Below are 27,768 nucleotides of genomic sequence, written 5' to 3'. Positions count from 1 at the left end.
TATCCAACAGAAAGGACGCCGTGAAACGCCCGTACGCCACGTCGACCGATCTCGCTGAGGCTGTGATAGGTTGTCGCGCAGCTAAGTTTTGTGCTCAAAATGGCTCTTCAATGGTGAAGTTTATTTACCCTGGTCCTACTGATAATAGTCTATTTTGCTCCGGAGCATTTCAAGCTAGGTACATGCTGATAAAGCAATGGTTAAGGTTGATACAACCCCAGTCTCCCAGCCAAAGGATTGCTATAGCTACCTAGGTAGTATACAACATGGATGTTATACAGAGTTACGTCTTACCCACAAGACCGGGTTGGCACTACTTAACTCCCCGATATTGGCCATATCGACTACTTAAATACGATGATGTCGAACTACCGACGTTAAGGTCCATGGTAGGTTACCCAGCATTAGCGGGCTACAAACCTATCATGCATGTTCTCGCACACCTCTCTAGCCCTTGGTGCTTATCTTGACATACCTGTAGTTATTTTTATCCTGCTTATATCTCTATCGGCGGTTTCATACTACATTTGTGTCGTATTACATGAATGATGCGAGCATGTCTGCTATGACGCTTAGCAAGCGTTCACTCCAAGCGGGAGGTTGACAGCATCGCAAGCTAGCAAATTTCGGGCCGGCTAAAGACCTTAATGCGTAGTAAATCAGCCACCTCATCGATCGAATGGCAACATTTGGATCGTGAATATACTTGTATCTTAAGGATAACGCTATAGCACCATGGCTCCGACGACATCTTAATGAAGTAGCAACGAAGCCGATAAAAGCAAACGATATACCACAGTACCAGTAGCATGGGCATGCATGTACGCGTACATAAGTATGTATGCGCTAATAGTCCAAAGAGGTGTTGCATATGGCCCTAGGTATACTCTATACGTTATTGGTATCCCAAACGTATCTAGGGTGGAAAGTGTATGCAGACATGTGAAGCATATCTGCACCTTGTTGGGTATTGGTATAGCCGGAAGTATGTGACTACGCATATTCATCATCGCTACTTAGTATGGCGTCCATTTATGAGTTGCGCTCTGAATATGGAAATGCTGCTGCTGCCGGGGCCTCTGCGTTTCCATATTCCCATATGTATTTCCCTGGAGGTAGTTTTACGCACTACCTACCCCCAACTTAACCCCACGATCAACATATCGAGACTGCCGGCAGGTTATGGAAATCATGATCGGCTCAGCTTCGTCACTTTCGGTGCCAACCCATATGCAATAGTGTTCACGTTCGGCTGAGGAGACAAAAACAGTTAGGTCTGACGATATATCCACGAATATAGATTGTAGATTGTAGAACTTAACATATCGGATCGATGCTCTTCAACCTAAAGGTTAGTCTGCATAGCAAATGTGTTGTTATGCATGCATGTCTAGCTTATGTAGCTCTCCTACACGGTTCCAAATCGAAGCAAGAAGAAGACGATGATCCGAGCTCTCGAGGGCAGCGGGGGTACGACGATACTATATACTGCATCCCCATGTGGCTACCCGATGACGCCATACATAAATTTCACCTGGAGAGGGTAAGAATACGAAGGGGATAGTCGTGCCGGCACATAATTATATTGATCTTGCTAGGCTTACACGAGGATTGATTGGTGGTGAATCGACAAAAACATCTTTGCCACCTTATAGTTCCATATTGGTGTAACGAAGCTGCAAATATACGCACTATATAGAAAATACCGGTTGCCCAGAGAGATCTGACGAGCGAACGGCCGCATGAAATAGGCTAACTGCGAGCGCCGTATCTTGCATGGTCCATACTACCGTAGTGCAGCTGGGCGCCGCAGATACCGTCGCACCGAAACGGTAGCCAAGCAAGCTTTCTACGTCCGGTCGTACTCGAAAAAAGAATCCTACTTTCGGGGTGACACCAAAGCGTCGTAAGGGTTTGCTGCTCCTTACCAGGTACCTAACATATCTGATCTGTAATTTTCAGGGTCACGGCGCGAGGGGAGAGACCAACTAGCCAAGGGGAGCCAAGCAAGGAAGCATGCAAGCAAGCAAGCTACGCTTCTGATTTCATTGAACGCCAGGGAAGAAAAAAAAAACTGGTCTGGGATCAAGGGTTGTGGGAGGAGAACATCCCACGTACATACATGCAATGACTACATAGGTATACGACGACAAAAGGGTTTCTTCGTTGCGGTGAGGAGAAAAGGGGATAGTTCCGGCTCTTATTAGCGAGCCGCAATCCCCGATAAGTCAGTTTCGTTTGTGCCAACAACGTCTTAGAATGTGCTCGTTGCCAACCGGCTCGCAGCATTTCTGGCGTCCACGCGGTCCTCGTCATCCTCCTCCGTAAGGCCGGCCAAGCTCGGGTTGATAGTAGTGCCGCCGAGCGCCTTGGACCTCGGGTGCTGCGCGTTTTCTCCGTCGTCGTCCTCGGCTACGTTGGATATGAAGCTACCCGACATACTCCTACTGTCCGTGCGCCGGGGCACGCCGCTCCAGGAGTCGCCCTTGGGTCCCTGGCTTGCTGCAAGGCTGGCGCGGCGGATTGTTGGGTGGGCCTCGCGCCCTAGTCTGCTAAGGCCGCCCGAGGCGTCGATGGCTCTGATATCGGGCCGAACGCTTTCTAGGAGCGCGAGGGTGCGCCGCTCCGCCTCGATCTCGCGAGTCACGAACTCGCGGATGCTCAGGCGCAGATCCGCGGCGGTTCTCGCGAACCACTTACGGCGCTCCTGCACTAGCGTTTGCGTTACCCTTGACGTCTTCCGCGCTAGCTCTAGCTCGACATTTCTCGCTTCATCTAAAGCGGCGATGGCCTCGTCTACCTTCTCTCGTCGCACGGTGGAGTTGGCTCTTAGCCTGTCCGCAGCGTTAAGCTTGGTCCTCGTGGTCTCCTGAGCTCGTACGAATTCGCGAATGAGCAGTTGCCTGTTCGTCAGCGTTTCCTTGACGATGAATGCATCCTGCGAGTGATACTGAAACGGGTCGCTAAGGGTCGTTGCTTCGGCAGTCGCCTGGGCTGCATGATAGTCACCCACTGTCTGTACGATCTTGCCGAGTTTCCGATATGCGTTTGCTAGGCCTTGATGCGGTTCTTGAATGTGCATTGCGCCAATTTTGACGCCGAAATCGGACTCTGATAATCCTAGGCCTAATTGCCATGTTAGCTACTGATAGCCTCGTAGAAAAGAGCAGACGTACCTCTACGGGACTTGACGAGTTTATCAACCTTATGCCCCGCATCCATCGAGCCTAGATAGAATAACTTCACTATTGGTCGTGCCTCTGCTAGCTCCGGTGTGTCGTCGGGGGGTGGTGCGAATTGCTTCAATACTTTCCTCCGCATACCCGTTGCTGGCTGCTTCTTCTTGACCATGGGACTATACCCAAAATCACTTTCCACAAATAAAACCATTTCAGCATCTCTCATAAGAACCTCATTGCTACACACGTAGTTGAACCATCTCTGCATGAGGGCTTTTACCCTCGACTCGTCTTCATCGGTTCCGGCGCCTGCCGATGTAACCGAAGGCGGCACAGCCGGGACGAAGGCATCGGGATTGGCAGATATGAGGTGTTCGGCGAGTTTAACAAACTCGGAATGTAAACGGCGGACATCGCGGAATTGAGTAGTTCGGAACTGGGGGATATTTGTCTAGAAAAAATTAGTGTTTAAGGCGCAAACCCTCATCACGTCGAAACTCACATGTACGTCGAATCTCAAGATGGGATCTTTGCGACCCGTGCGTTCCAACCCTGTGATCTTTGCTTGCAACTTGTCCTGAGGACCTCTTGACCTTCCTTGTTGTCGCTGCGATTTCGGCGGCGTGCTTGGTTGAGGTTGATGTTGAGGTTGAGGTTGAGGCTGAGATTGCTTCGCGTCGGCTTCGGTAGGCTGTTCCTGTTGTCCTTCTGAAGGTGCTGATTGTTCTGAGGGATCATATGCTGATGTAGAAGCCGTGCTACTGGCAGTATCTGGCCGTCTGAAAGCGTTAACACCTAGGTCATCGTGCGCGAATCCATTGCTTGAGTCGTTGGCTGTATATTGATACGGTAAAGACGGCGATGGTTCATTGCCTATAGGGCTGTAGGTAGATTCGTTGCGGCGCGGTGAGGCCGCGGGCGACGAGGATCCCCAAGGAGAAGCGCCCGCGGGATGCTCATCATCGGCTATCGTAGAACGGTAATCCATTGCGTCCTGAAAAAAGAGTGGCGGTTGGAGGGAAAGTTTGGTGGAAGTTGATAGGTCCAGCAGGAGAATGGGATAGATTTAGATAAGGGGTCGCATTCCACAAAATCCACTGAACGACAATGTGTTGATTGTAATAACTAGGATTTGCAGGTCTAAAACTGCAACTTCAATACTCGAGTTAGTTCATCAAGACTAGCTGAGAGCAAGAAATGTCTTAGAAGCTAGGATAATGAAGTCGAATATGGGCCGTCTTTACAAGTAGAACTAAAATCATCATCGGTGGGGAATCCTGCCTGCCATCTACGTTAGTTAGGTACTTTGCTATGTACATGTATGCACCTACCCTAAAATGTAGCTGTGTACGAAGTACAGTGTATGGTCCGTGCGCCATCAGCTGTTGCACGTTATAGCGCAGTCCCTTGCTTTAGGTAGGTACTAGCATAACACTAGCCATTTCTACTTTGTTGGTCTGTGCACTTTATGTATATTGAATTGCAATGCTTTTTGCAAGAGAATTATATGATAGGTATTTTTCTTCTTAACTTCTCCAACTCTTATGTAGCAAAGGTTAATTGCAACTACAGGAAGCTACACGAGCCGAATAGCTTATAGAAAACTGAGTCTATCTATCCATTGCCAGTTTTCGGTAGTTTACCTAGTAATGAACCTAGCATTTGCTTATTGGAATCTGCGGGTATGAGCTTACTCGCACTCACGTGCCGAGCTCCCCTGAGGTGCTCTCAGTTGGCTATATTCTCGTCCACGTACTTAAGGCGCTATGAAAGCACACGCTTCAGTATCAGACGGCTCTCGAGTCATACAGCTACTCCTCGGGATACTGGCATCGAATATGTCCGAAATATAGGTATCATTGCCCACGTCGATGCAGTATGTTTCTTATGGATATAAGTATTATCTTATAAACCGTCATACTCACGACTCTATAGGGGAAAACAACTACTACAGAGCAAATGCTCTATAACTGTGGTGCTTTAAAACGTGCAGGGAGTAAGTTATTTGCCATGTACAATCTATGTCTAAGTGCCCTTGAAGAAAGGAGAAATAAGTAGACCTTCGTCCTGACATATTATGACTGATGCATGCCCTAGACGTTGATCAGGGAGACACTGTGACCGATTTCTTGCCAATGGAGAGACAGAGAGGAATTACAATCCAGTCTGCTGCCATTACTTTCAACTGGCCGCTAAAAGAACGCCTAAACCAGGATGGCCGGCAATATATTATCAACCTGATTGATACCCCTGGCCATGTGGATTTTAGATTTGAAGTCGAGCGCTGCATACCCGTTCTCGATGGGGCCGTATGCGTTATTGACGGAGTCGAAGGCGTTGAGGCACACACAGAGAGAGTCTGGTCATCCGCTCAGGAATTTAAAGTGCCTCGAATTGTCTTCGTTAATAAACTCGACCGCGATGGTGCCTCCTTTAAAAAGTCCGTGCAAGACATCGGGCTAAAACTCAACGGCATGCCATTGGTCTGTCAGATACCCTGGTGGCAAAATGATACTATAAGAGGCGTAGTAGATGTAATCAGTCGTTCTGTTGTCAGTTGGATGGGAACCAAAGATGCCCCTGAAGAATTGTCAAGAAAACTACCCGAGGGCACAATCAAGGATGAGATCGAACGCGCACGGGAGCGGATGATCGAACAACTTTGCGAGAAAGACGACGAGCTAATGGAATTGTGGATTGCTCGCGGAAATGACCTGCCTGACGCAGCTATCAAAGAGAGTATTCGCCGTGTTGTTAGTACCGGTGATGGATCTCTAATACCCGTCTTTGCAGGATCTAGTTTGAAAAATATCGGTGTTGCCGCTCTGCTCGATGCTGTCACAGACTATCTACCTAGTCCTTCGGATCGTCCCGAGCTCGAAGTCCGGGTAGGTCGAACATATCAACCCCTTAGCCATGTCATTCAAGCACCGAAGCCCTCCAAAAAGCCTCCGCCGCGCCTCGAAGCATTGGCGTCGGTTTTCAAAGTAGTTAACGATCCTCGTCGAGGAATGCTCACATTTGTGCGCGTTTACTACGGGGTTCTCAAGAAAAACACCCGCATGTGGAATGCTAATCTCCAGCAATTCGAAGGCTCTCTCAACATGATGCAAATATCGGCAGGGAAGACTATCGAGATACCTCACCTAGCTCCGGGGCAAATAGGTGCAATCACGGGCCTGAAGGCCGCGAGGACGGGAGACACCTTGCTTACTTTTAATTCAAATTCAGCGCCACAGACAGAAGTTGGTACTATACAAGTACGACCGCCTGAAATACCTCCCGCTGTGGCTTTTATTGTTCTCGATGCGTACAATCCGACTGGTGCAAAGGCTCTCGAGACGGCCTTGGAAAATCTCTCTAGGGAAGACCCGAGTCTACGGTGGTCCAAAGACGAAAAAACAGAGCAATATACGCTCTCTGGGATGGGTACACTTCACTTGGAGGTTGCCCGTGATCGTCTGGAGAACCATTATAAAGCCGAGGCTTACTGGGGTGAAATCTCCGTTGACTACAAAGAGTGTTTAACCGCGCCAACGGCCCCTCATCAAGCCGTTTTCGATGGGGTGGTAGCAGGCAAATCTGGTAAGGCGGCATGTTCCGTAGTAATCGAGCCTCTCCAAGAGGACCATAACGATACGTTATTAGGGACCTGCTTCGAGCGAGACGGCAACATGATTCAGGTCGTGTTTCCAAAGGAAGGCGTCGTACCTAACATCGAGGAAACAAGACAACATCTTACGAATGGTGTAATAGCAGCACTTGCGAGAGGTCCTCGCCGCAATTCACCAATGCATCAGTGCCTTGTTACAGTCACGTACGATCCTTCGATCAACTCCAGCTCAACTCCAGGCTCGCACCTGGTCGGTGCAGCAAATAAAGCAGTAAGATCAGCCCTTAAAGAAGCGCACCAGCAAGGCATGATTGGCATCCTCGAGCCAGTTATGAGGGTTACAATCGTCTGCCCCGAAGTGTCAGCAGGTGCCGTTCAGCACGACATACACACAGGTCGCGGGGGGCACGTCCTCGAGGTCAGGGATATGCAAGAAACGCAAGCTCAAGAAGGCGACATTGTCAACGTATCCAATATCTACGCACCGCCAGACCCATACGAATTCCAAACGACGCTTCGGGAGACGCGGAAAGGCCGCCTGCGTATGCTGGAGATTACGGCTCGGGTACCGTTTGTGGAGATGCTCGACTACGATACCCAGCTGAGGGGAAAGACGCAGGGACGGCATACCTTGACGATGGCCCTGGAGACTTTCGAAAAGGTTACTGGTCCGAGAGAAAGGGCCCTCTAGTCCGTCTCGGTTGGGTGCCTTGCGTAGGCCTTCCTTATTATCAAGGAGACGCAGTTCAATATCCTAGTTAGGCAGTCTTAGCTATGGAAATAATGTACAGTTACTACCGTTACATATGTTATGGATGATGCTATGATTCGGGTTGGGAATTAAGGGACGGGAACTAGCTATATTGTTACAAACAGGATTCAAAATACGATGTCGCGCGCGCTATAACAGCCTTAAGTCAAAGAAGATAATTGGAATGCCTGGCTATCGGCATCCCGACCTCGGGCACCTGCTTCTACACCGGTCCAAATAGCCGACATGGCTTATTTAGGTACTTTCTGAAACATCTATGGCTTTTATGCTGGGCCTGTCACGATAGGAAGTTGAATAACACATGTTAATCCTGTAACGATGTCTTTGTTGTTGGTACTCGGTGTGTGGCTTAGAACCTTGCTCGGCGGCTATGGTTTATTCTGGCCGTGAACTCGGTCGCAAGTTTATGCAATCATTGGAGAACTGTTGGAACATTTCGGAAGGCTTCGTCGGAGCCCTCTCAATTCCAAGACATAAATTCCTGCCGAGCCATAGAAAGACTTGTGTAAAAACTGCCTTGCCTTAGTACTTGCCTACCTGCATATTACATGTCATGTATCACACCTCGCGGCCAATCGCTCAATCAACGGGATGGAGGCTAATAGGTGAGGCTCGCAGACTTTCTGATATACTTTTTTGATTAACTGCGCATCATATACTACATACGGACTTACGCAGGAGCCAACCTATCAATGAGCCTGTTGTCTCAATATGGTCGAATCGTTCCGTTTGCAAATGGGCGAGATGTAGTACAACAGCCACCCAATGTTTGGCCAACACGTTAAGTCAACTTTGGTTCAGAAGTCGACAAGGCAACAGCTTTGGAAACGAAGCGGGCTATGAGACCCCCGAGCTTCCTATCTATATATTTGGCCATATATCCAAGCACTCCCGTAGGTAATTTTGACTTGCTTGATATTTCATTCATTATCCCGAAGCATGTCACAAACCTCGACAAACTTCAACTTCGTCAGTTATTCTCTACATTAAATCCACGACAAAGATCCCTCAACATGGGCAGTACTACGGAATGGACCGTACTGGAAGATCAGCCAAACCCTGGCAACCATACCATCTTGACCAAGGTGGACAAACTGCGCGAGCTTATTGGAACAAAGGTCGCCTTGCCTCAGGTAAGTTAGTTGAGAGCTCACCGACGAAGAAGTTGATAGACTGGTACTGATAATTCCTAGCTCGTAGTCGTGGGTGATCAATCATCTGGAAAGAGTTCGGTTCTTGAAGGCTTGACAGGTTTCGGGTTCCCTCGAGATGCAGAGCTCTGTACGCGCTACGCAACTCAGATAACTTGTCGCCGTGAGAATGTAGAAAGCATAGATGTTTCTATCATACCTCACGCCGATTCCCCTACCTATGAGCAGGAACGTGTCAAGAAGTTCCATCGTACCCTAAAAGAGATGACACCTGAAAGCCTTGCCGACCTGTTTAAAGAGGTCAGTGACTGACATAATTAGAACTTATCCATATTTACTAACGGAAACCTTCAGGCAAACGAGGCTATGGGAATAAGAAGCTCTACAAAGTCTACGTTGTCGGACGGTTCCATTCTTCCAGCATTTAGCGAGCACATCCTCAAGATCGAGAAGCTTGGTCCTAATGTAAGTTCCGCGACATAGTACGACACTTTTGTTGGAGGTAAATGGGCTAATAAGGTACTATAGGAAGAGCACTTTACAGTCATTGATGTTCCTGGAATTTTCCGCAAGGAGACTGAGGGTGAGGATCCATTGTGACTCAATATACTAGGAGGTAGCCATACGAACAGAGGACTGACAAGAGATATTCAGGCGTCACCACCGAGGACGACATAGCACTTGTCATGAACATGGTAAAGAATTACAGTATGTCGTATCCATCTCCTTCACAATCCAATACCTATGCCATAGTTTACTAACTTAGATCTATAGTGAAGGACACCAGAACTATGTAAGCTACAACACGCATTATGATAGCGGCTCTTGACTGATATGATCGTCACTTTTTAGTATACTAGCAATCATGCCTAGCAATGTCGACCCTGCGACCCAAGAAATCTTGAAGTTAGCCAAGAAGGCCGACCCTTCAATGACCCGGACCATGGCGGTTCTAACGAAACCAGACCTGGCAATCGAGCGTACAACGCAGAATATCGCCATTGATCATGTCCTAGGCAAAAGGAGCGATCTCTCGCTTGGATATTACATTGTCAAGAATCGTGGGCCTGATGATTCTGATATGACCCTCGAACAAGGCCAAGCCGATGAGAAGAGGTTCTTTTCGCAAGGTCCTTGGGCAGCTCTTCGAGGCACCGGAAAAGCCGGAATAACGGCGCTTAGGGAGCGTGTTCGTGAACTTCTCATTGACCTTATTAAGAAGGAATTTCCAAAACTCAAAGCGGAAGTCGCCAGGGAATTGACAAGATTGAGAGCACTGTTGAGTGACATGGGACAATCGAGAAGTAATCAACATTCGCAGAGGGAGTACCTGAACAGGATCAGCGAGGCATTCCAAGCACTGGCTCGAGATGCCCTCGATGCATATTACACCGGGAACACGATATTTGAGGAAAGGCACGATCTCAGGCTGATTACTCGCATCGTTGAAGCAATTGAGAATTACTCGGACGACATGGCAACTAATGGGCATACTAGACCCTTTGCCTCTAATTTTACATCCGACGAAGACGATACCGAGACACTATTCACACCGACTAGTAAGAACCGCTCTAACAAGGTCCCAGAGCCTGAAGATGGCACCTACCCCGAACTCGAAGAGATATTCGACACCTTGGACACTGTCATGCCTGATACCAGTGGCCAAGAGGACATTATGGATTATATTTCAGGTGTTTACAGGGATAGCCGTGGGCTGGACCTCGGAATAGTAAGTTAGACGCAACACTTCGAAGATTTTAGCATACTTACACTCTAAATAGGCCGGTGGTCCACTTACATCAACTATGTTCAAGGAGCAGTCTAAGAAATGGAAGCCCATTACGTTAGATTATATGAGCCGAGTTATTTGGGCTGTTCACCATTTTATTGTCCAGGCTCTCGAAGCTACTTGCCCTGACGAACGTGTACGTGAAGAGCTCTGGAGCGGATATCTACTCGAAGAGCTTCAAAAGTCTTACCGCGGAGCCATGGACAAAGCAAAAGAACTACTTAGTATCGAACGTGAAGGCATCCCGCTAACCCTAAACCATTATTTTAACGATAATCTCCAAAAAGCCCAGAGCGGTCGCTTAGTCTCGCATATAGAGAAACTAGGAACAGAGGGAGACATGGGGACGCCGGATGCCAATGGCACTATCATTAAATCGGAGCCAGGAATACACTTGACCTGGGCACAGTTGAAGAATCTTTCGTTCAATATGGCGAACTCGCAGTACGTTCAGGAATACATGCATGACCTGCTCAAGAGTTACTACAAGCTTTCCCGCAAACGGTTCGTCGATGTGGTTTGCCAGCAAGCAATCAACCACCACTTGCTGCGAGGCGAAGGTAACCCTCTCCAGATCTTTAGCACCCGAATGGTGCTGAACCTTAACGAAGACCAGTTGGATATGATTGCAGCGGAAGACGCGCCTGTCAAAGTACGCAGAGCAAAGCTGGGGCATGACATTGAGCAGTTCGAGCAAGCCTTGAAGGTGCTGAAAGGCACAGATTAAAGCAAGTCGAGGATGGATTGTAAGTTGAAGGATATATGATATGTTAGATGCACCGCTGGTTTGTTATGACGTTCTGGTTGGCTTGGATAATCTATATCCTAGGATAGAAACGCTATAACTACAGTCTGCTATGGAAGTTGTTTGGGTAACTAAGGCAATAAATTCAGTGTCTTGTTGATTTCTATAACGTACGTAAAATTATGCTATAGTGACTTCATCTGATCGTCCTTAAAACTATGATCCCAATAAGCTGACAACATAGCTGCTAAATACCTGGTTAACCTACCATATCTACCTAGTCTTCGAGCGAGCTAAGGACTTGTGGAATTATAATCGTTTCCTACGGGAGCACGGTATTTTTAAGATAAGCTAAGTACAATGGCTACGAGTCCTAAATATGGAAAGCTTTAGGTATATTATGTATCTAGTCAGCTGCTTGGTATCTACTTCAATGGTGATATGAAGGTATGTATTCAGGGGGGGGGGGGGGGGGGATTAAGAAGAATCTTAGTGCTTAACTGTATAACAACTACCTTATTACATTAATAGATTCTATGCAACAATGGGCTGAATGGATCAACCGAGGGGCTTAAAAGTTTTGGGGGGGCAGATAAGAGATAGTGGGGTACCAACTAAGCTTTCTCAGACGTCTGTTTTTGCTGAAGAGCTTCAACTTCAAAACTTTCAACATTCGCCTACAATAGTTCACGATAGCTCTCAATTCGAACAGCTTTCGCGAACAAGTAAAAATGGGGCGCAAAAAGTTTCGGGTAAATATTAACTTAAATAATATCTAGTATTTGCATTAATGAGTCTAACCATTCACTACAGGGTGGTCGCAAAGGCGGTTCCAATCGCGCTCCTCGCGGCGACGGTCCCGCGCCGTATCGATCATATAACGAGATCGTGAAGGAGAACACAAACCTGGAAAAGTATTACAACAGCGCACTCCCCCTCGAAGATGAAGAAAGATCCGAGTTTTGGGAAGCATTGAAAAGGGAGCTGCCTAATTCATTCCGTTTCTGCGGATCTAAAGGCCACGCGCTTGCGGTTAAGCGACTTTTAGAAACAAGATATATACCTGAGATTGTTAAGATCGAACGCTACGACGGCGAACCCGTACAGCCCCCTCAACCAGTCCCTTGGTACCCCGACCAGCTTGCCTACTCTATGAATACCCCAAAGCATGTCATTCGCAAGTTTCCTCCCTTTGCCGCCTTCCAGAAATTCCTAGTTTCCGAAACCACCGTTGGCAACATCAGCCGACAGGAGGTTGTCAGTATGATCCCACCTCTACTGATGGACCTCAAGCCTGGGATGACTGTTCTGGATCTCTGCGCAGCGCCTGGAAGCAAGGCTGCCCAGCTACTTGAGATGGTTCACACTGGAGAGGAGACAAGAATTCGAAAGCTCACGCAGTTACTTGCTGAGGGTAAGAACCAATTTAGTTCCACGGACCCTGACCTCAAAGTGGATGCTGGCGACGATGGTCGCGCAACTGGACTACTTATCGCCAATGATGCGGATTATAAGAGGAGCCACATGCTTGTCCACCAACTCAAGCGACTTTCTTCTCCGAATCTTCTCGTTACTAACCACGACGCAACCCTTTACCCAGCTATCAAGCTACCGCCACACCCAAACGACCCGAAGAAGGGACAGTACCTAAAATTTGACAGGATACTTGCGGACGTGCCCTGTTCGGGTGACGGAACTCTGAGGAAGAACGTTAACTTGTGGAAGGATTGGCAACCGGGAAACGCGTTGGGACTTCATCTTACTCAAGTTCGGATTTTGGTTCGTGCCCTCCAGATGTTAAAAGTTGGCGGTAGGGTCGTATATTCGACGTGCAGCATGAACCCTGTTGAAAATGAGGCGGTTATCGTTTCCGCGATTGAGCGCTGTGGCGGTCCTAGCAATATTGGAATCGTCGACTGTAAAAATGAACTTCCTCTACTGAAGCGAAGCCCGGGAATGCATCAATGGCAAATTATGGACAAGTCTGGTCGCGTTTGGAACAGCTGGGAAGAAGTCCAACAGCACGTCCTGACAACGGAGGGGCAAATACCCGGAAAGCTTTCGGAAACCATGTTCCCCAGGCCAGATACCAGCGAATGTTCCGCCCTAGAACTGGACCGTTGCATGCGAGTGTACGCTCACCAACAGGATACTGGTGGTTTCTTCATCACAGTACTAGAAAAAAAGAACGAATTTAAAGCTAAGCCAGAGGCTCGAACTCGGGCTCCCACCAATACTACCAGCTCTAATGACACTGATAAAGCAGAAACGGAGACTAAGATAGAGATAGAAGAAGAGAAGGCCGCTTTGGGTGAGCCGACTGATGTACTACCGACCATTGGAGCCAAGAGGCTTTTAGATGATGAGGAGGCGGAGACAAACCCAGACGCCAAGAAACAAAAGACCGCCTCGCCTCCTAGCGAGAAGCTTGAAGCCCAAACTGAAATTGTTACTGAAACAGAGCAAGTACTTTCAGAATCTAAGACAGAAGAAGCCAAGCCAGAGCCTGAAGCCGCTCCTCAAAACAATGTCCAACCCGACCGAAAAGTCAAGCCATCCGATGGCAATTACGAAGAACCGTTCAAGTACTTGCCGCCGGACCACCACGTCATCCAGGATATTAAAAAATTCTACAAAGTGTCGCCACGCTTTCCTTCAGATCGATTTATGGTACGAAATGCTACAGGTGAACCAGCAAAGGCTATCTACTACACGAGTGCGCTCCTTAAGGATATCCTATCTGAAAACGAAGGTCGTGGGGTTAAGTTCGTGCATGGAGGTGTTAAGATGTTCATGAAGCAGGATGCCCCGTCTGCCGAGGTTTGCAGATGGCGAATACAATCAGAGGGTATGCCTATCATTCAAGGCTACGTCGGCCCGGAGCGCGTCGTCCGCCTGACAAACAAGGAGACTTTCCGTAGGCTTCTAAAGGAGATGTTCCCTAAATTTATCGATGACGACTGGAAGAAACTCAACGAGATTGGTGAGAGGGCTAAAGAGATTGGTATGGGCTGTTGTATCCTTATCGTCGAGCCGGATGGAAGCGATCCGGATTTCTCGGAGCGCATGGTACTGCCATTATGGAAGAGCTTCCATTCGTTGAACCTAATGCTGCCGAAGGAGGACAGATCTGCAATGCTTCTCCGCATCTTCAATGACACTTCGCCGGTTATCAACCGAACGTTGAAGGAGTCGGCCAAGAAGGAGGACGCTGCTGAGGCGGATGGTGAGATCAAGAACGATCAGACCATGGAAGATGCCCCCACAGTCGAGGAAGCCAATGGCGAAAATGAGACGGCCGAGCAGCCTGATGAAAATAATGGTGACGAGGTAGCGGGAGACGTTGAAGTTGAGGCTAATTAAGAGATGGTTTATTACCCACCTAGAGATTTATCCATCGTGTTAAACGATTTAAATTTATCAGAAATGATACATCGAAGCTCAAGTTAGTCGATGAATTGCATAATACGAAGCTATGAATGAAACGCAGATTTGTGTCGAAAAAGGGAGGCTCATATTTTTGCTTGTTATGAAGTCCATAATCATACGAACAGTCACTCTATGTACATTATATACAACTTCGGGTTTAGCAGCATACAAATGTATAAAATGAAGTCATCAACGACCTCTGAGATCTAGACTACTCTGTTCATCACTCGTCTAGTAGTCCCACTGTCCAGTGTATAATTCTATCCACACCATGTCCGTGGATAGCACTTACAGGTATCGCAGCACAGTCTTCCACCCACGCGCCCTCAACTCCGCTAGGATGCGGCTCCTGCCCGTCGGTAACAGCATCTAGGTATTCTTTCAACCTGGCGTAGTTATCCTCGGTCCCTTGCAAATCGCCCTTCGTAGCAATTACAAACCACGGCTTCGCCGCAATATGCAGACCCCCTTCTTTACCGGCCTTCGGCTCCGGGAAATTCGCTACCATCAACTGCCCACCGAAACCCATCCCGCCGCGGGCGTTCGGGGAACTGCTACCGTCCCCCTCCCAGTCGATCCGCGCCGCGATCTCCCGCTCTTGCTCTTCGTCCTCGCGCATCCGCGCGTACAGGCCTACTTCCGTCCACAGCGCCTTGAGCGCTTCTACGGCGTCGCCGGCGCTTAGATCTACGACGAATGCTAGGACGCCTGCGCGCTCCACGTGGCGCAGGAACTCGACGCCGAGACCGCGGTCTAGATGCGCGCCTTCGATTAGACCTGGGATGTCGGCGACGGTGAACCGTGTTCGTGGTTCGGGCGTGTAGCCTGCCGGCGCGCCGAGCTGGTCGCGCTGCGAGATTACTACCGATCCGTACTTCGCGTCGTGGATTATGGAGTGGGGGGCTGGGGGTGAGGGTTTCGGGGGAGCGACGATGGGGCGTCCTTTGTGGTTGTCGAGGACGACGGTGCCGATGTTGGGCTGCAGCGTTGTGAAGGCCCAGTTGCCGACGCGGGCACGGCTGTTTGATAGGGCGCGCAGGAGCGTGCTCTTGCCGGCGTTGGGGAGACCGACTAGGCCGACGTCTGCGAGGAGCTTGAGTTCTAGCTCTAGCTGTAAGCTCACGGCGCGTTCGCCTTTGGTTGCGAAGAGGGGCCGTGGGCGGTCCTTGGATACGAAGTGCGGGTTTCCTAGACCCCCTATTCCGCCCGCGGCTAGCAGTATGGGCTGCGGCGTCGGCGTCGATAGGTCCAGATGTATGGGCCCTTCGGGTTGCACGTACAGGCGCTCGCGGCGCGGGAGGCGGGGAAGTGTTAGGGTCCGTCGCTCGGTATGTGATATCCCGGGGTATAGCAAGAATTTGTTTAGGTGAGGGTGTTCGGGAGCATCAGGCAGTTCGGCGCGAATGGCACCTTCCACATCTTCCGCCTCGGCAACAGCAGCTTCAGCTTCCCTTACCAGTCGCATATACTCGCGCTCTTTTTCTCTCGCCTCACGATACCTTGCGTTTTCCTCGATGAGCGGGTCTATACGGTTGAGCTCTCGGACCACCGTCCCCACCGGCACCTGGATGACGATATCGTCGCCGCGGGCGCCGCCTCGATTGCTTCCCTGCCCCGTCTTCCCCCTTCCCGCGCGCAAGACGCGGCGCCGCGCCAGCTTGTACAGGGAGGTCTCGCCGTGCACGGCCTGGATATACACGTTTCCGCCATGGCCGCCGTCGCCGCCGTTCGCGGGGCCGTTGTCCAGGTACGCCTCGCGCAAGAAGGAAATGCAGCCGTGACCGCCGCCGCCGGCGTGCACCGTGATGCGCGCCTTGTCCGCGAAGGCCGATATCGAGTAGTCGTCCGGCGCCGGGTTGAGGCGCGAGGACGGGAGGGCGTCGCTCGAGGTTGAGGGCTCGGTGCTACTCGAGGAGGAGGAGGAGGGAGTGGGGGAGCTAGATGAATACAGGGTTGTGGTCGTAATGCTCGCTCGGCCGATTATACGCGGGGAAGCGGATCGGAAGAGAGTCGGGTATAGGAATGGCAGGAATACGCCAGAGCCCGGCGAGCACCTAGGAGGCATCTTGGGTAATCGAATGAAGCTATATTGAATTCATAGTCGTCGTTGAATTTTTATTTTATTTTATTTTTACGAAGCTTGCTGCTCCCTTCAGCTTCCAACTGGTTGGTCCTTGGATAAAGGTCCTTGGATAAACCCGACCGAATCCTTCTCTCTTTGGCTCATTCTCCTCATTCTCCCCCAAAATGAAATTTTATCTAATACCTAGCGATTAAAGGTGGCGCGTTGTCGATAAGATAAGACTAGCGTTTCGGTTTAAGCTAAGTTTTAGCTTTAATGCCGGCTGCCGGCTTCGGCTAAAGGTGTGGTGGCAGGTCACATGGTCGCCCACGGGACATCTTTTCCGGAATGGGGATGGGGGAAAGGCGGGATGTGGACGGGACCCAACCTCACACGACAGCGCAACACGCACAAAAAAAAAAAAACCAACCTAGGTAAAAAACCAACACATATACACAAATGTATATGTATAAGTGCGAAATCACCAGAACAACATCCAATCGAGGAGATTTTGCACACCTTAATATAGTACCGTTCAAAGACGTGTAGTTGCTCTGATCAGTCACGGCCCTTTAATATAGTTGGTTCAAAAAGGAACTTCACTGGACTGATAGGCGCCAATGGCTCGCCTCAACCGGAGTCTCAAAAGCCGCTGGATGCGCTTCGAAAGGCGGTGAGCCAATGCTAGGGGCCAACAAGAGACGCCATTCTGCTGTACAACTTGGGGGGTGACCTGGGTGACCTGGGTGACCTACAACCCACTAGGATGTTCAATGTTATTTAGTGGGCGCCAAGCCGCCAGGCATCAACATCTTTTGAATACGGCTAGTATGTATTCCCACATACAAATTACTATGAGGAGGTACAAAAACAGCGACCCTGCCGAAAGCCCCTTTTTCAATATATACTATTATCTCTCAAGCGATTCCTGAATAGCCTCCCCGTACGTACAGTTTTTCAACACGACAACGCCCCTCCCACACAGCCAAAAGGACCTTGAAATGCCTGACGATCTCGAGATTTTTACGATTGAATGGCCCGATTGAATGGCCCCCGGACAGCTCTGATTTAAATCCTATTGAAAAGGTGTGGGCTTGGATGAAAGACTGGCTACCTAGATAGTAATTACGATTTAGAGTCGTTGATGTCACGGGAATTAAAACAGGCTATTGAGGCTGTTTAAGAGGCTGTCTCTGAAGACTTTAATGTATAATAGGACTTTGAAATGCCGTAACTCTGGGGGTAGACAATTGAAAAATTAGATTATATTGAAGATGAGGCTATTCTCAAATTATGTATCTTACAGTAGTAATTTGTATGAGAGGTTACATATTAGCCATATGAAGATATGTTGATGCCTTGATGCCTGAGACCCACTAAATAACATTGAACATCCTAGTGGGTTGTAGCAAGATGATGCATTTGCGGGCAACTCGAGCTTGGCGGGCGGCCAGTCAAATGGGACCATCTCGGAGCCTCTGAGCCTCTGAGCCTCAAAACAAAACAAAACACACTGTTCGAGATTGCGGGCCTTCTCCTTTTGTACGGATTATCGAGCATCAGTGACGCTACCGCTACCGCTACCACCGCTATTACCGCTGCCACGTTTGGAGTTGAAGCTGACCCAAACAAAGCAGACAAGCAAGCGCTTGAGGGATCTTCTCTCTTATTCTGTTGGTCGAGATATATATAAATATATATATGAATGGTGTGCTATCACATAGTAGGGGTCTAATCTCATACAACTAACTTATCTAGCCATCCATTCAACCATTCATCCATCCATCCCTTTTTCTATCATCAGTCTCGACGCCCTCTCGTGATCGTTTGGTAACCCGTCGTCGTCTTACAATAGTTATATCTATCTAGGGGTGAGAAACACATCATCTCTTTTTATTTTTTCTTTTTTCTACATACGTGCCTAACAACATAGGTAATAATAAATAATACATATCGTATATTACATTTGCAATATACATCCATTACCTTACCATACATACCTTACTTTTTACCTTACATACCTACATACATACATCTACAATCTACATCTACATCTACATATACATCCCCCCCCCCAGTCACATCTTCTCTCCAACATTCGATTAGCTACTGGCTCGTGCAGCAACACCAGACCGGCCGGATTATGCAAACTCTCGATTGGGTTACTCTCATGCACACTGCATGCTACTAGTAATCCTGCCACCCATTCGAGCCACGACAGCTACATTTCTTCCTTGTGGCCAAACGTGGACATAACTGTCGTCCCCCCTCACGAACCTCCTTGCTCGCTAAGCTCGTCTTTGGCGTCTTTGGGCTCCGCTGGGCTCCTCGTCTAACATCTTCTCCACTAGCAATTGGCTTTCCCAGTTCCTCTTTTTGTGGGCTTGTCGATGCTGCAGGTAGGCTCTGCAAGTCCCAATCCCTACCTAGTCTCTCTCTCTCTCTATCTTTCTCTTCTTGTGCAAGTGTCTTGCAGTCAGTCTTGCGGTCTTGCGGTCTTGCAGTCCTGCAGTCTTGCTAGAGCTAGTCCAAAGAGAATCGTCTTCGACCCAGCACCAGCCTCTCAAAACCTCACTATCTCACTTCCGCATAGGGGAGCGCCCCCCGTTGATCCACCGACAAGTCTACTATTCCTCGTCTCTCCCGTCGCGGGTTCTTGGAATTTCCCTCGCTCTCCGCGTTCCCCACGCTCCATACAAGCGGTATCTTGCGCGCCCAGATATCGGTGCCATCGGGACGCAAACTGACTACGGTCCTCCTTATTTGCTGCCCTCAATTGACTATCGCGGCACTCAACAGGGCGGTCAGCCTTTGGCTCCTGCAGGCCAACTTTCTGAAGCTAGCCACTGACTGCTTCTCACTCTCGACCAATTCCCCCTCTTGCTCCCACGTTGTCCTGCTGCGACTCTGCGCATTGTCAAGCCTGCTGTGTTGTTTCTTCGCTATTGTTCATAATACAGGTCAGTCACTCCTTGTGCCTTCGCCCTGCTCCCCCGGTCCTTTTTCCTTCCCTCTTCTTTCCCTCTTGTCATGGACCCTTCTCGGGTCGTCAAGTGAACAGCGTCGTCGTACAATAATCCCATCTATACTCTACACCTCCGCCCATGTTCACCATTTTCTACATCCCGGCTTTCCTGCCCGCCACCTCCGGCTTCACGCCGCTAAGATGTATACCAGGGAACATAAACCCCGCAAGTCCATCATCAGAATGGACCCGGACTGTGCTATCTGCCACGCTCCCGCCAGCCTCGCCTGCGATTGCGAGGCTAAAGGGCTCGAGATTGCCGTCGAGCAAGCAGAGTCCCGCATGATGCAATCCGTATATAATGACGTACGGTAAGTGTTTCGTGCTTCGTGTTTCGTGCCTATCCCCGGCCGACTCTTGAGCCTTCGTATACCTAGCAGCCTACTAAACCTGCACTAGTTCGTGGGTTCGAGCACACGCTCAGGACTACATACTCGAGTATTTCCGACTGCTCACGGAACGACGCAAGGCTGCACACTCGCAACATCTTGAACGACTAACAGCCCACGCATACCACTACTACCACGCCCCCCCGCATCCCAACGAGATTGCCGCGGCCCAAGCGACTCTGAAGAGAGGAATCGACGAGGATTGGCAATCTAGCGTTCAGCGGTACCCAGAAGTGCTAGAATATTTTTACAGCTTGGTGGAATTGACCCTCCCACCCGATGACGAACCTGCAGTCAAAGACCCTCCGTTGAGTGCCTTAAGCGGATCACGGAAGGTTAGCAGACGGGGCACCGGTGCGTCAACGGCTACGGTGGCAGGGGATACCTTTCACGAGAGGGAGCGGGAACGGAACCCTCTTGCAAGAAGGACACCCCCGCCGCCCATGGACAGAATTGACAGGATAGATAGGAGGACTCCGGGACCGGTTGCGAACCCACTTGCACCGCCACCCGGACCTCAAAGAAGGCATAGCACCTACCGGCCGCCGACCGCACCGCCGACTGCTTACTTCCAGACCTACTGACTTTGAGTCGTAGCTGGAGTGATAGTTGGTTGGAGAAGATGGTTAGAAGCTTTATCTCATCTAGCCGGCCGTGACCTCGACAGCTTTACGCCTAGACTATCCTGTTCCCCCCCCCTCTCCGCCACTCTTGTAAAATTGGATCACAACACGGCTTGCATATCTACTACCTACACACGACATATTTCATTTCTTTGAATTAATTCGAAAAGAACAAGCAAAACTATTCATGAGACCACGAAAGCGCATCATGACCACCGTATCTGTTGCATGGATGGGAGGAGGGAAAACGTCCCAGATACCATTTCTTTTCTGCATAGCGGCGAGACATCTGCTCTTTTTGACAAACTGTTCACACAAGACACAACTCAACACAGATTCTATTCATTTTGTTCCTGTTTTCCTTGAGGAGCTGGGTTCTACTTCGACCTTGGGAGTCATTTCTAAGACGGGTGGCAATATCTTCCTCGGGATTCTATTGGGCGTACGGGGTGTTCCATATGGGTATTGGTTGGACGAGCAAGGGCAAGGATCCGGCAAGCTTTTATTTCTCACTTGCCTTTTGGTTGCTCACTTGTTTCACTTCTGCGATGTGTTTGTTGTCCGTGCCCGCTGTCGGCACATAGGGACGGAGATTTTCTTACCTGCGCGAGAGGGAGAGAGGGAGAGAGCGGAGTTACGATATACCTATCGACTTATCGTCCAAGCAGAGAAGAGCAGCATAGCAGAGCGAGGTACTTTAGTCAAATCAATATACAACAAAGTTAATGAAACATTGTCTTAAGTCAAATCATGGCTCGGAATGACCCACGGATATGGGCGTTGGTAGGCAAACGCATGTGCCCTTCTTCTTTTTTTCTTTTCTCTTTTTTTCTTTTTCCCCTCGTCTCTTTTGCATTCGGGCTTGGCTCGATAGGGTAGGCAGACGTGTTCACCCTCCAGCCGGGCATCAAAAGCATCAGATCAGATTAGGTAGGGCACGGCAGCAGGAGTGAGTGAGCGAGCGAGTGAGTTTCGAGCTGCTTCTGCTTGCTGTAGCTGTAGCTTGCCGTTCAGTCACGCGTCTCGGTGCTCCCCCGCCCTATGGCGATGCGGCTGACACGTAGGCGACGGGAAGTGGGCGAGCCCTTTTATATACTACATGTACGTACATACATACATACATACATACATACATACATACATACATACATACATACATACATACATACATACATACATACATACCTCATATATAGGTACATGGTAAGCGGTTCCCGGCTCGGGATGTAAATCAGCGAGGGGGGAGGGGGAAGGGGTGTCAACGACCGTGCTTGCTGGACTACATAGGGGACTTGATACTGCGAGATGGAGATGTAGTGGGATACCTGCCTGCCTGTCTACCTAATGGTAAGATAGATCGGTATAGATGCGTTTTCTTTTTTTTTCTTTTTTTCCTTTTCTTCTTCTACACGGTACCTTCATGCTCTTGCTCGCTCGCCTGTATGAGCTAATATAACGTGATCGTCAACCGGCTCGCGAGCTACGGACAACAACTTGAATATTCGTCTGTCTGTGTACTACATATGCGTATACCTAAACTCTATAGATAGATAGATAGGTAGATAGGTAGATATGAGTACGGGCGAGCATGTGAATACATACATGATGCATACCTACCTACCTACTTGCTAGACAAGCAGTCGTCGTAGACGTATCATACCTAGGTACCTACCACTGTATACATACATGAACATGCATACATACATACCTACCTATCCACCCATCTACCCATCTATCTATCTGCCCCATCCCATCTCCACAGGATCCGCATCTGCCGGGAACGAAACGAAACAACACGAGCACTTGGAACGATGGAGGAGGAGGAGGGGGCAGTCCCGACCCGACCCAATGTTTTTATGAGACATTGCCCATGCACGACTAAGTCAGTCAATCAATCATCAACCAACCAACCATCCCCTCCTTCTCCCCAATATACATATATGTAGGTAGGTATGTATGTGTGTATTAGTGGGTTGAGCAAGGGGGCGAATCAACGAACCTGTTCAGACCGAAAAAAAACAAAAGGCCAAAATAGATAGGGTCCCGCGAGGATCACGTAATAGAGGACAGGACATGAGACAGACTTACTTACGAAAGGCAGCTCGCCGAATGGAGGGTCGTGTATGCGTATCCTAATATATGTATGTATGTATGTATGTAATCGAGGATGCCGCTTGTTTGTTTGATTTTAACTACTGTTTTTTATATTATACCTACCTACCTACATAACAATCTCATAGGATATCTACATAGCGTATACTGTTGCCGCATACCAATATAATGATTATCTACCCTTCTATCAAACCAGATGGACAGTACCGTAATAATAGAGAGGCGGGAACGAGTCACACGAGACGAACTGTGATATACATGTACAATAATATGTGTGTGAGAGATGCGGGAATAGGGTAGCTAGGTAGGCGTTTTAATGCTGTGCTAAATACATGGTGATAATAATGATGCTGTGAAATCTAACCCTCGAAAATTTATTTTTCCCTATAGTCCAGCCAGCCAGCCCGCCCCCCCTTTGTTCGTTCGTGTTCATTCATTTCTTGTCCCACCCGAGAAGAAAACCAAAAACAGCAATTCGTCTTTTCTCCCTCAAATAGGAAATCGAGTTTGGATGTTGCGTGGCGGTGGAAGCTTTTTATTTTTTTTAATTCCTTTTTTTTACCCGATCCGAGAATTCCATCTAAATAACCTCGACTGACTGGTGGCTGGCAATTAATGGCGCGGTGGACTTCTAAGCCGACTTCTCCTCCAATGATGCCTCCTTTAGATCCGACGTTACGGCCGCCACCTTGTCGTCAGACTTCTTGTCCCCATTGACACCGTTGGGGGTTGCGGTACCGGAAGCCTCAGCAGCCTCCTCGGCTTCTAACTTCTCAATTTCCTTCTTGGCTTTCTCGATGTTCTACGTTTCGTTAGCCATATTTTATAATATGAATATGAACTCTAAGAATGCAACTTACACGTTGAGTTTGGGCCTGTTGGTCCGACTTCCAGTGCTCCAACTTAGCCTTGACCTTCTCGACAGCAGCAGCAACGTCCTCAGAGCCCATAGGAGGGTTAATTCCTAGGAATGAGCAGTCATCGATAACAGCAGGGGGCAGGCTGAAGCCCTTTTCGGCATTGCCGCCCTTTTCGGCGTTGTTACCCTTCTTGCCCTTCTTCCCCTTCTTCACGGCAGGTAGGTAATCGTCGCCACGGTCTTCCTTTCGCACTAACCTGGTTCCCTTCAAGCCCGAGTCGTCAACCTTGCGCGAAGCTTGAGCACTCAGACCGCTGTCAGCTAGAAGAGGAGCCTTCTCAGCAGGGGCGGAGGACGGGTCGAAGTATTGTAGGAGACTGTTGGCTCTCCGGATCTCCTCGAGATAGGCAGGGTCGCTAGCCTCCTGGAGCAGCTTCTGCGCACGCTCTTTCTTCTTCTCCTTCTCGATGCGCTCGCGCTCGGCCCTCTGTCGTTCTCGGGCTCGTTGGCGTGCCTCGCGCTCATACTCGCCAAAAGCTTTCTTCGCACTGTAGTACTCGTCCTTAAGCTTACGTACGGCCTGGAACTTCTCTTGCTGCTCAGCTTGTAGCTTGCTTCGCTCGTCGCGCAGAGAATTCAGGTTCTTGAAGGCTTCGTCTTGCTCTGCCTTGATGGTGTCAAGCTCAGCCTGGATCTTGGTATACTGTTCGCTTAGCGCACGGGCTTCGGGGTCGTCCATGCTATCCTTGATTTCCTTGATCTTGGCCTTTAGCTCGTCGATTCCTTTCTGCGAAGTGTCGAACTGGGCAAAGTTCTTGCGCTGCTTTCGGAGGTTAGATATCTCGGCTAAAGCCTTCTTCTCGTCGACCAATTTCATCATGCCGCCGTTGACCTGCTTTTCCAGATGCTCGATCTCACGGTCGAGATCCTCGACGCTCTTGAAGTTAACCTTGCCACGCGCATTCTTCTGCTCTGCGATTCGGGATCGCAGCTGTTCGTCGAGGCGTTTGATCTGATCCAGCTTAGTGTTGCGGGTGTTCTTGCCGGCGCCTTGCTTGTTGCGGATTTCGTTGGCTTGAGCGATAAGCTCCTGGCGGCGCTTTTGAAGGGGAGACTGAGTGTCCTTGTTCTTGTTTCCCGTGACGAGCTCGACCTTTTGCTTAACAGCATTCTATATTTTACTATTAATACCTAGACGCCTCTACCGTAACTATTGCGAATGGGCGGATGCGCAGCTTACGTATCTAGCAAAAGAGTCCTGGTATTCCTTCTCGGCCTTAGCCAATTGCTCCTGGAAGAGCTCGGCATTAGGCTTCTCAGGTTTCTTGTTCTCGGCCGCCGGGGCGGGAGCGGGTGTAGCAGCAACCTCAGCCATGATCGCTCTCTATAACGTAGGGACGGGTTAGAGAATGAATGGAATAGGGTTAAACGACAAGGACCAAAGAGTGAGTTTTTGATCTATATCTATTATATAAAAAGAAAGAGAGTAATGCCTAGGTAGGGAAGATAGGTCATGAAAAAGTGACTGGCAAACCCAAGAGATACCAAGGGGAAAGAAGGCCAGATCTTCAGGGTCCTTAAAGGCCTGCCAGGTTCAGCACAGAGGAAAATTTCGGAGTCGGACCACCAGTTAGGTAGTTTTTAAAAAATTAAAAAAAAAAAGTAATCTTGATTTAACAATGCACTTTAACCTAACTTTAACCTAACTAGTTGAATTTACTAGGTTAGTGGCTGTGGCCGGAGCGGGCTCAGTGGTCAGTGCACTGTGCTCTTATACACTACTGGAAGTGTAAACTGGAAGTGTAACCGAGATTCTCCCGTCACTCAACGTCTCACCAATCTGCTTACTACGTACCTAGCCTTACTGTGTGACTATTAGTGGGTTGCACTCATGCAAGGATACTGGCCACAATTGACAGGTACGGTACGTACCTTATCTGCTGCATTAACCCCTGCAGATAAAGCCAGACAGGTACGAAGTACCTTGGAATTTTTCATCTTCGTAACGCAAGGCTGAACTTGCATTGTCTTTCTTTACTTGTCAATTCTTCAACTCCGGCACCCACCTCCACCTCGTGAAAGCGTCGCGACGAACCATTTACGCGAGTACAGCATCCAATCATCCGATCATCCGAGCATTAAATATCTAAAGTCGCGTAGCCCCCACGATGTCGGACCAGGAAAACAACCCTAACAACGAAGTAAACGAGAAGACCGCGGTCAAGACGTGGCGAGCATGGAGAACCGTTCACGAGATGGTCCAAGACAGAGTAAGAAAGCGACTATGCCCTTCATCGCCTCATAGCTCCTAACCTATAACCGCACAACCTGCTACGTCTGCCGCGCAAATACGCCATTTATACTAATGCGCTACTAGGGATACGAACTCTCCGAGACAGAAGTTAACATCTCACTGGAGTCGTTCAAGAACATCTACTGCAACATGGACGGCTCTGTCGTGTACGTATTCGAGGACACTACCTACCTAGGCAACCTATCTCAGATGGGAATAACTACCTAAGCTAACCTACGCCTTACCTTGCAAAGACGTTCGAAGCTCAAGTTCTCGGCGCGACCGAGCCCGGAGATGATGAAGAAACTGGCCTCTCCCACCACGCCGTCAAACTCGGAACCGAAAGCCGAAGTTGGCACGATATGGGTAGAGTTCCACGACGAGGACTCGCTGGGAGCGGAACACATGCGCAAGTTCGGCAAGTCGTGCGCGCAGGAGAACCACAGCACGGGGATCCTAGTATCCCACGTGGCCGTGTCGGCCTCGGCCAAGAAAGAGATCGCCAAGTTCGCCCAGTGGACCTCCATCGAGTGGTTTCTCGAGGAGGACCTTCTGATCAACATTACGCACCACGAGCTCGTGCCCCGTCATGTCCTTCTCAGTAGAGAGGAGAAGGTCGCCCTGCTCAAGCGCTACCGCCTCAAGGAGACGCAGCTCCCTCGTATCCTGCAGAAGGACCCCGTCGCCAAGTACTTCGGCATGAAGCGCGGCCAGGTCGTCAAGATCATCCGCACCAGCGAGACGGCCGGTCGCTACGCCAGTTACAGACTATGCGTATAACCCCGAACCCGAACCCGGACCCGCACTTACACCTACACCTACACCCACCCCGCGGCTATCTCTAGGTAATGGCGGAAGAAGTAGAGGAGGAGGAGGAGGGAGGAAGAAAGCTTTGCAAAATACCGGCGTCTACGAGCATGACTTGATTTGGCAGAGGACGGCGTTATTTGGTCTGCAGCTCGGGAGGTCATTTTAAAAATCTATCCCCCGCAGCTACTCAGAGGTTGATTGATTTTCTACTAATTGAGGAAGAGGGGAGGAGGAAGCTTCGCTCTCGTTACAATTTGAACATAGAGCCACCACCACGTGAGGAAAAAGGGGAAATTGCAGTTCTAGTAATCGAGAATACGTGTCAAGCTCACTACGGCAAAGTCCATCTTACTTAGATGTGGTTATCTCCAAGTTCTTATTACCTACTGTCCTGTCGCGAGTAATTAGATGTAGACATTATCAGATATTTTATTACCAAGGCTCCTTCGTTCAAAACGTCGTGGTTCTTTCGTGAACACTACATTTATTGGTTACAATCTATCAAACTCCCCTCTACGCATGTCCCAGCCCCCGCAGAGGTATTATCACCAACTTGCAAGAAAGGGGGCGATTAAGCATTGAAGTATATATAAATCAGATATATAATCTAGCATCTGTATGTCACGTATCTATATAGATTTTAACGCCCTATGAAAAAATAAGCGCGTAGCGCTCGGGGGTATCTGGTACGAAGCAGCAAACGACGACGGCGAAAACACAGCAACAACAAAAGGCTCTGGTATGAACATGACCCCGTGTGTTCTAGTATCAGGGCCCTTGATTTTCCCCCTTCCCCAAGAGCGCGCCTCGAGTGCCTCTTTTAGTGTCCCCCATGCACCTATCCAAACTCCGAAGGGACACCCACAGCCCCGTATGCCCTTATTCGTGCCACTGCGACAAACCCCTATTCCAATCCG

At 49.2% G+C, this 27,768-nt stretch overlaps 9 protein-coding genes across 9 annotated transcripts; 6 read left to right on the top strand and 3 right to left on the bottom strand.

Moving 5' to 3' along the window:
• Positions 1 to 2,254: 2,254 nt before the first annotated feature.
• On the bottom strand, positions 2,255 to 4,167 carry F5Y00DRAFT_253452 (vacuolar protein sorting-associated protein Vps17; the record flags this gene model as incomplete). Its single annotated transcript, XM_048010054.1, has 3 exons — positions 2,255 to 3,126; positions 3,177 to 3,630; positions 3,661 to 4,167. 3 exons carry the CDS (start codon positions 4,165 to 4,167, stop codon positions 2,255 to 2,257), a joined length of 1,833 nt encoding a protein of 610 aa, XP_047864189.1.
• Positions 4,168 to 4,692: 525 nt separating this feature from the next.
• On the top strand, positions 4,693 to 7,709 carry F5Y00DRAFT_88366 (P-loop containing nucleoside triphosphate hydrolase protein). The gene is made up of 2 exons (XM_048014298.1): positions 4,693 to 5,055; positions 5,115 to 7,709. The coding sequence occupies exon 2, from the start codon at positions 5,264 to 5,266 to the stop codon at positions 7,481 to 7,483; it is 2,220 nt and encodes a 739-aa protein (XP_047864188.1). The 5' UTR covers positions 4,693 to 5,055; positions 5,115 to 5,263; the 3' UTR covers positions 7,484 to 7,709.
• Positions 7,710 to 8,505: 796 nt separating this feature from the next.
• Positions 8,506 to 11,409, top strand: F5Y00DRAFT_88352 (P-loop containing nucleoside triphosphate hydrolase protein). Its single transcript, XM_048014297.1, has 8 exons — positions 8,506 to 8,697; positions 8,758 to 9,015; positions 9,070 to 9,180; positions 9,244 to 9,298; positions 9,370 to 9,423; positions 9,490 to 9,508; positions 9,568 to 10,444; positions 10,497 to 11,409. The coding sequence occupies exons 1-8, from the start codon at positions 8,578 to 8,580 to the stop codon at positions 11,229 to 11,231; spliced, it is 2,229 nt and encodes a 742-aa protein (XP_047864187.1). The 5' UTR covers positions 8,506 to 8,577; the 3' UTR covers positions 11,232 to 11,409.
• A 488-nt stretch (positions 11,410 to 11,897) lies between these two features.
• Positions 11,898 to 14,757, top strand: F5Y00DRAFT_88226 (S-adenosyl-L-methionine-dependent methyltransferase). Its single transcript, XM_048014295.1, has 2 exons — positions 11,898 to 12,001; positions 12,063 to 14,757. The coding sequence occupies exons 1-2, from the start codon at positions 11,981 to 11,983 to the stop codon at positions 14,610 to 14,612; spliced, it is 2,571 nt and encodes an 856-aa protein (XP_047864186.1). The 5' UTR covers positions 11,898 to 11,980; the 3' UTR covers positions 14,613 to 14,757.
• F5Y00DRAFT_88341 (GTP-binding protein Obg/CgtA) lies at positions 14,757 to 17,222 on the bottom strand. Its single transcript, XM_048014296.1, has 2 exons — positions 17,171 to 17,222; positions 14,757 to 16,982 (listed from the first exon to the last, which is right to left on the bottom strand). Exon 2 carries the CDS (start codon positions 16,741 to 16,743, stop codon positions 14,902 to 14,904), a length of 1,842 nt encoding a protein of 613 aa, XP_047864185.1. The 5' UTR covers positions 16,744 to 16,982; positions 17,171 to 17,222; the 3' UTR covers positions 14,757 to 14,901.
• A 2,726-nt stretch (positions 17,223 to 19,948) lies between these two features.
• F5Y00DRAFT_262641 (uncharacterized protein) lies at positions 19,949 to 20,738 on the top strand (the record flags this gene model as incomplete). Its single annotated transcript, XM_048011416.1, has 2 exons — positions 19,949 to 20,076; positions 20,165 to 20,738. 2 exons carry the CDS (start codon positions 19,949 to 19,951, stop codon positions 20,736 to 20,738), a joined length of 702 nt encoding a protein of 233 aa, XP_047864184.1.
• Positions 20,739 to 20,824: 86 nt separating this feature from the next.
• On the top strand, positions 20,825 to 21,669 carry F5Y00DRAFT_88222 (uncharacterized protein). The gene has a single exon (XM_048014294.1). The coding sequence runs from the start codon at positions 20,965 to 20,967 to the stop codon at positions 21,517 to 21,519; it is 555 nt and encodes a 184-aa protein (XP_047864183.1). The 5' UTR covers positions 20,825 to 20,964; the 3' UTR covers positions 21,520 to 21,669.
• Positions 21,670 to 23,143: 1,474 nt separating this feature from the next.
• On the bottom strand, positions 23,144 to 25,410 carry F5Y00DRAFT_238650 (uncharacterized protein). Its single transcript, XM_048007991.1, has 3 exons — positions 24,989 to 25,410; positions 23,750 to 24,919; positions 23,144 to 23,691 (listed from the first exon to the last, which is right to left on the bottom strand). Exons 1-3 carry the CDS (start codon positions 25,121 to 25,123, stop codon positions 23,521 to 23,523), a joined length of 1,476 nt encoding a protein of 491 aa, XP_047864182.1. The 5' UTR covers positions 25,124 to 25,410; the 3' UTR covers positions 23,144 to 23,520.
• Positions 25,411 to 25,576: 166 nt separating this feature from the next.
• Positions 25,577 to 27,290, top strand: F5Y00DRAFT_238648 (DNA-directed RNA polymerases II 24 kDa polypeptide). The gene is made up of 3 exons (XM_048007990.1): positions 25,577 to 26,018; positions 26,126 to 26,208; positions 26,296 to 27,290. The coding sequence occupies exons 1-3, from the start codon at positions 25,917 to 25,919 to the stop codon at positions 26,819 to 26,821; spliced, it is 711 nt and encodes a 236-aa protein (XP_047864181.1). The 5' UTR covers positions 25,577 to 25,916; the 3' UTR covers positions 26,822 to 27,290.
• Positions 27,291 to 27,768: the final 478 nt, after the last annotated feature.

This window comes from Daldinia vernicosa, assembly GCF_022497035.1.
Source record: "Daldinia vernicosa strain CBS 139.73 unplaced genomic scaffold F5Y00scaffold_27, whole genome shotgun sequence".
In the NCBI taxonomy this organism is placed as follows: Eukaryota; Fungi; Ascomycota; class Sordariomycetes; order Xylariales; family Hypoxylaceae; genus Daldinia; species Daldinia vernicosa.
Note: the sequence above shows the minus strand (reverse complement) of the source record. Positions and strands in the feature narration are given on the sequence as shown.

Coding starts and splice junctions, on each gene's coding strand:
- F5Y00DRAFT_88366 (XM_048014298.1), top strand. CDS start 5,264: ATGCATGCCCTAGACGTTGATCAGGGAGACACTGTGACCGATTTCTTG.
- F5Y00DRAFT_88352 (XM_048014297.1), top strand. CDS start 8,578: ATGGGCAGTACTACGGAATGGACCGTACTGGAAGATCAGCCAAACCCT. Junction 9,299..9,369: donor TTTCCGCAAGGAGACTGAGG/GTGAGGATCCAT, acceptor AGAGATATTCAG/GCGTCACCACCGAGGACGAC. Junction 10,445..10,496: donor GTGGGCTGGACCTCGGAATA/GTAAGTTAGACG, acceptor CACTCTAAATAG/GCCGGTGGTCCACTTACATC.
- F5Y00DRAFT_88226 (XM_048014295.1), top strand. CDS start 11,981: ATGGGGCGCAAAAAGTTTCGG. Junction 12,002..12,062: donor TGGGGCGCAAAAAGTTTCGG/GTAAATATTAAC, acceptor CATTCACTACAG/GGTGGTCGCAAAGGCGGTTC.
- F5Y00DRAFT_88341 (XM_048014296.1), bottom strand. CDS start 16,743: ATGCCTCCTAGGTGCTCGCCGGGCTCTGGCGTATTCCTGCCATTCCTA.
- F5Y00DRAFT_88222 (XM_048014294.1), top strand. CDS start 20,965: ATGAGACCACGAAAGCGCATCATGACCACCGTATCTGTTGCATGGATG.
- F5Y00DRAFT_238650 (XM_048007991.1), bottom strand. CDS start 25,123: ATGGCTGAGGTTGCTGCTACACCCGCTCCCGCCCCGGCGGCCGAGAAC. Junction 24,920..24,988: donor AGGACTCTTTTGCTAGATAC/GTAAGCTGCGCA, acceptor AGTAAAATATAG/AATGCTGTTAAGCAAAAGGT. Junction 23,692..23,749: donor AACAGGCCCAAACTCAACGT/GTAAGTTGCATT, acceptor AACGAAACGTAG/AACATCGAGAAAGCCAAGAA.
- F5Y00DRAFT_238648 (XM_048007990.1), top strand. CDS start 25,917: ATGTCGGACCAGGAAAACAACCCTAACAACGAAGTAAACGAGAAGACC. Junction 26,019..26,125: donor ACGAGATGGTCCAAGACAGA/GTAAGAAAGCGA, acceptor ATGCGCTACTAG/GGATACGAACTCTCCGAGAC. Junction 26,209..26,295: donor AACATGGACGGCTCTGTCGT/GTACGTATTCGA, acceptor TACCTTGCAAAG/ACGTTCGAAGCTCAAGTTCT.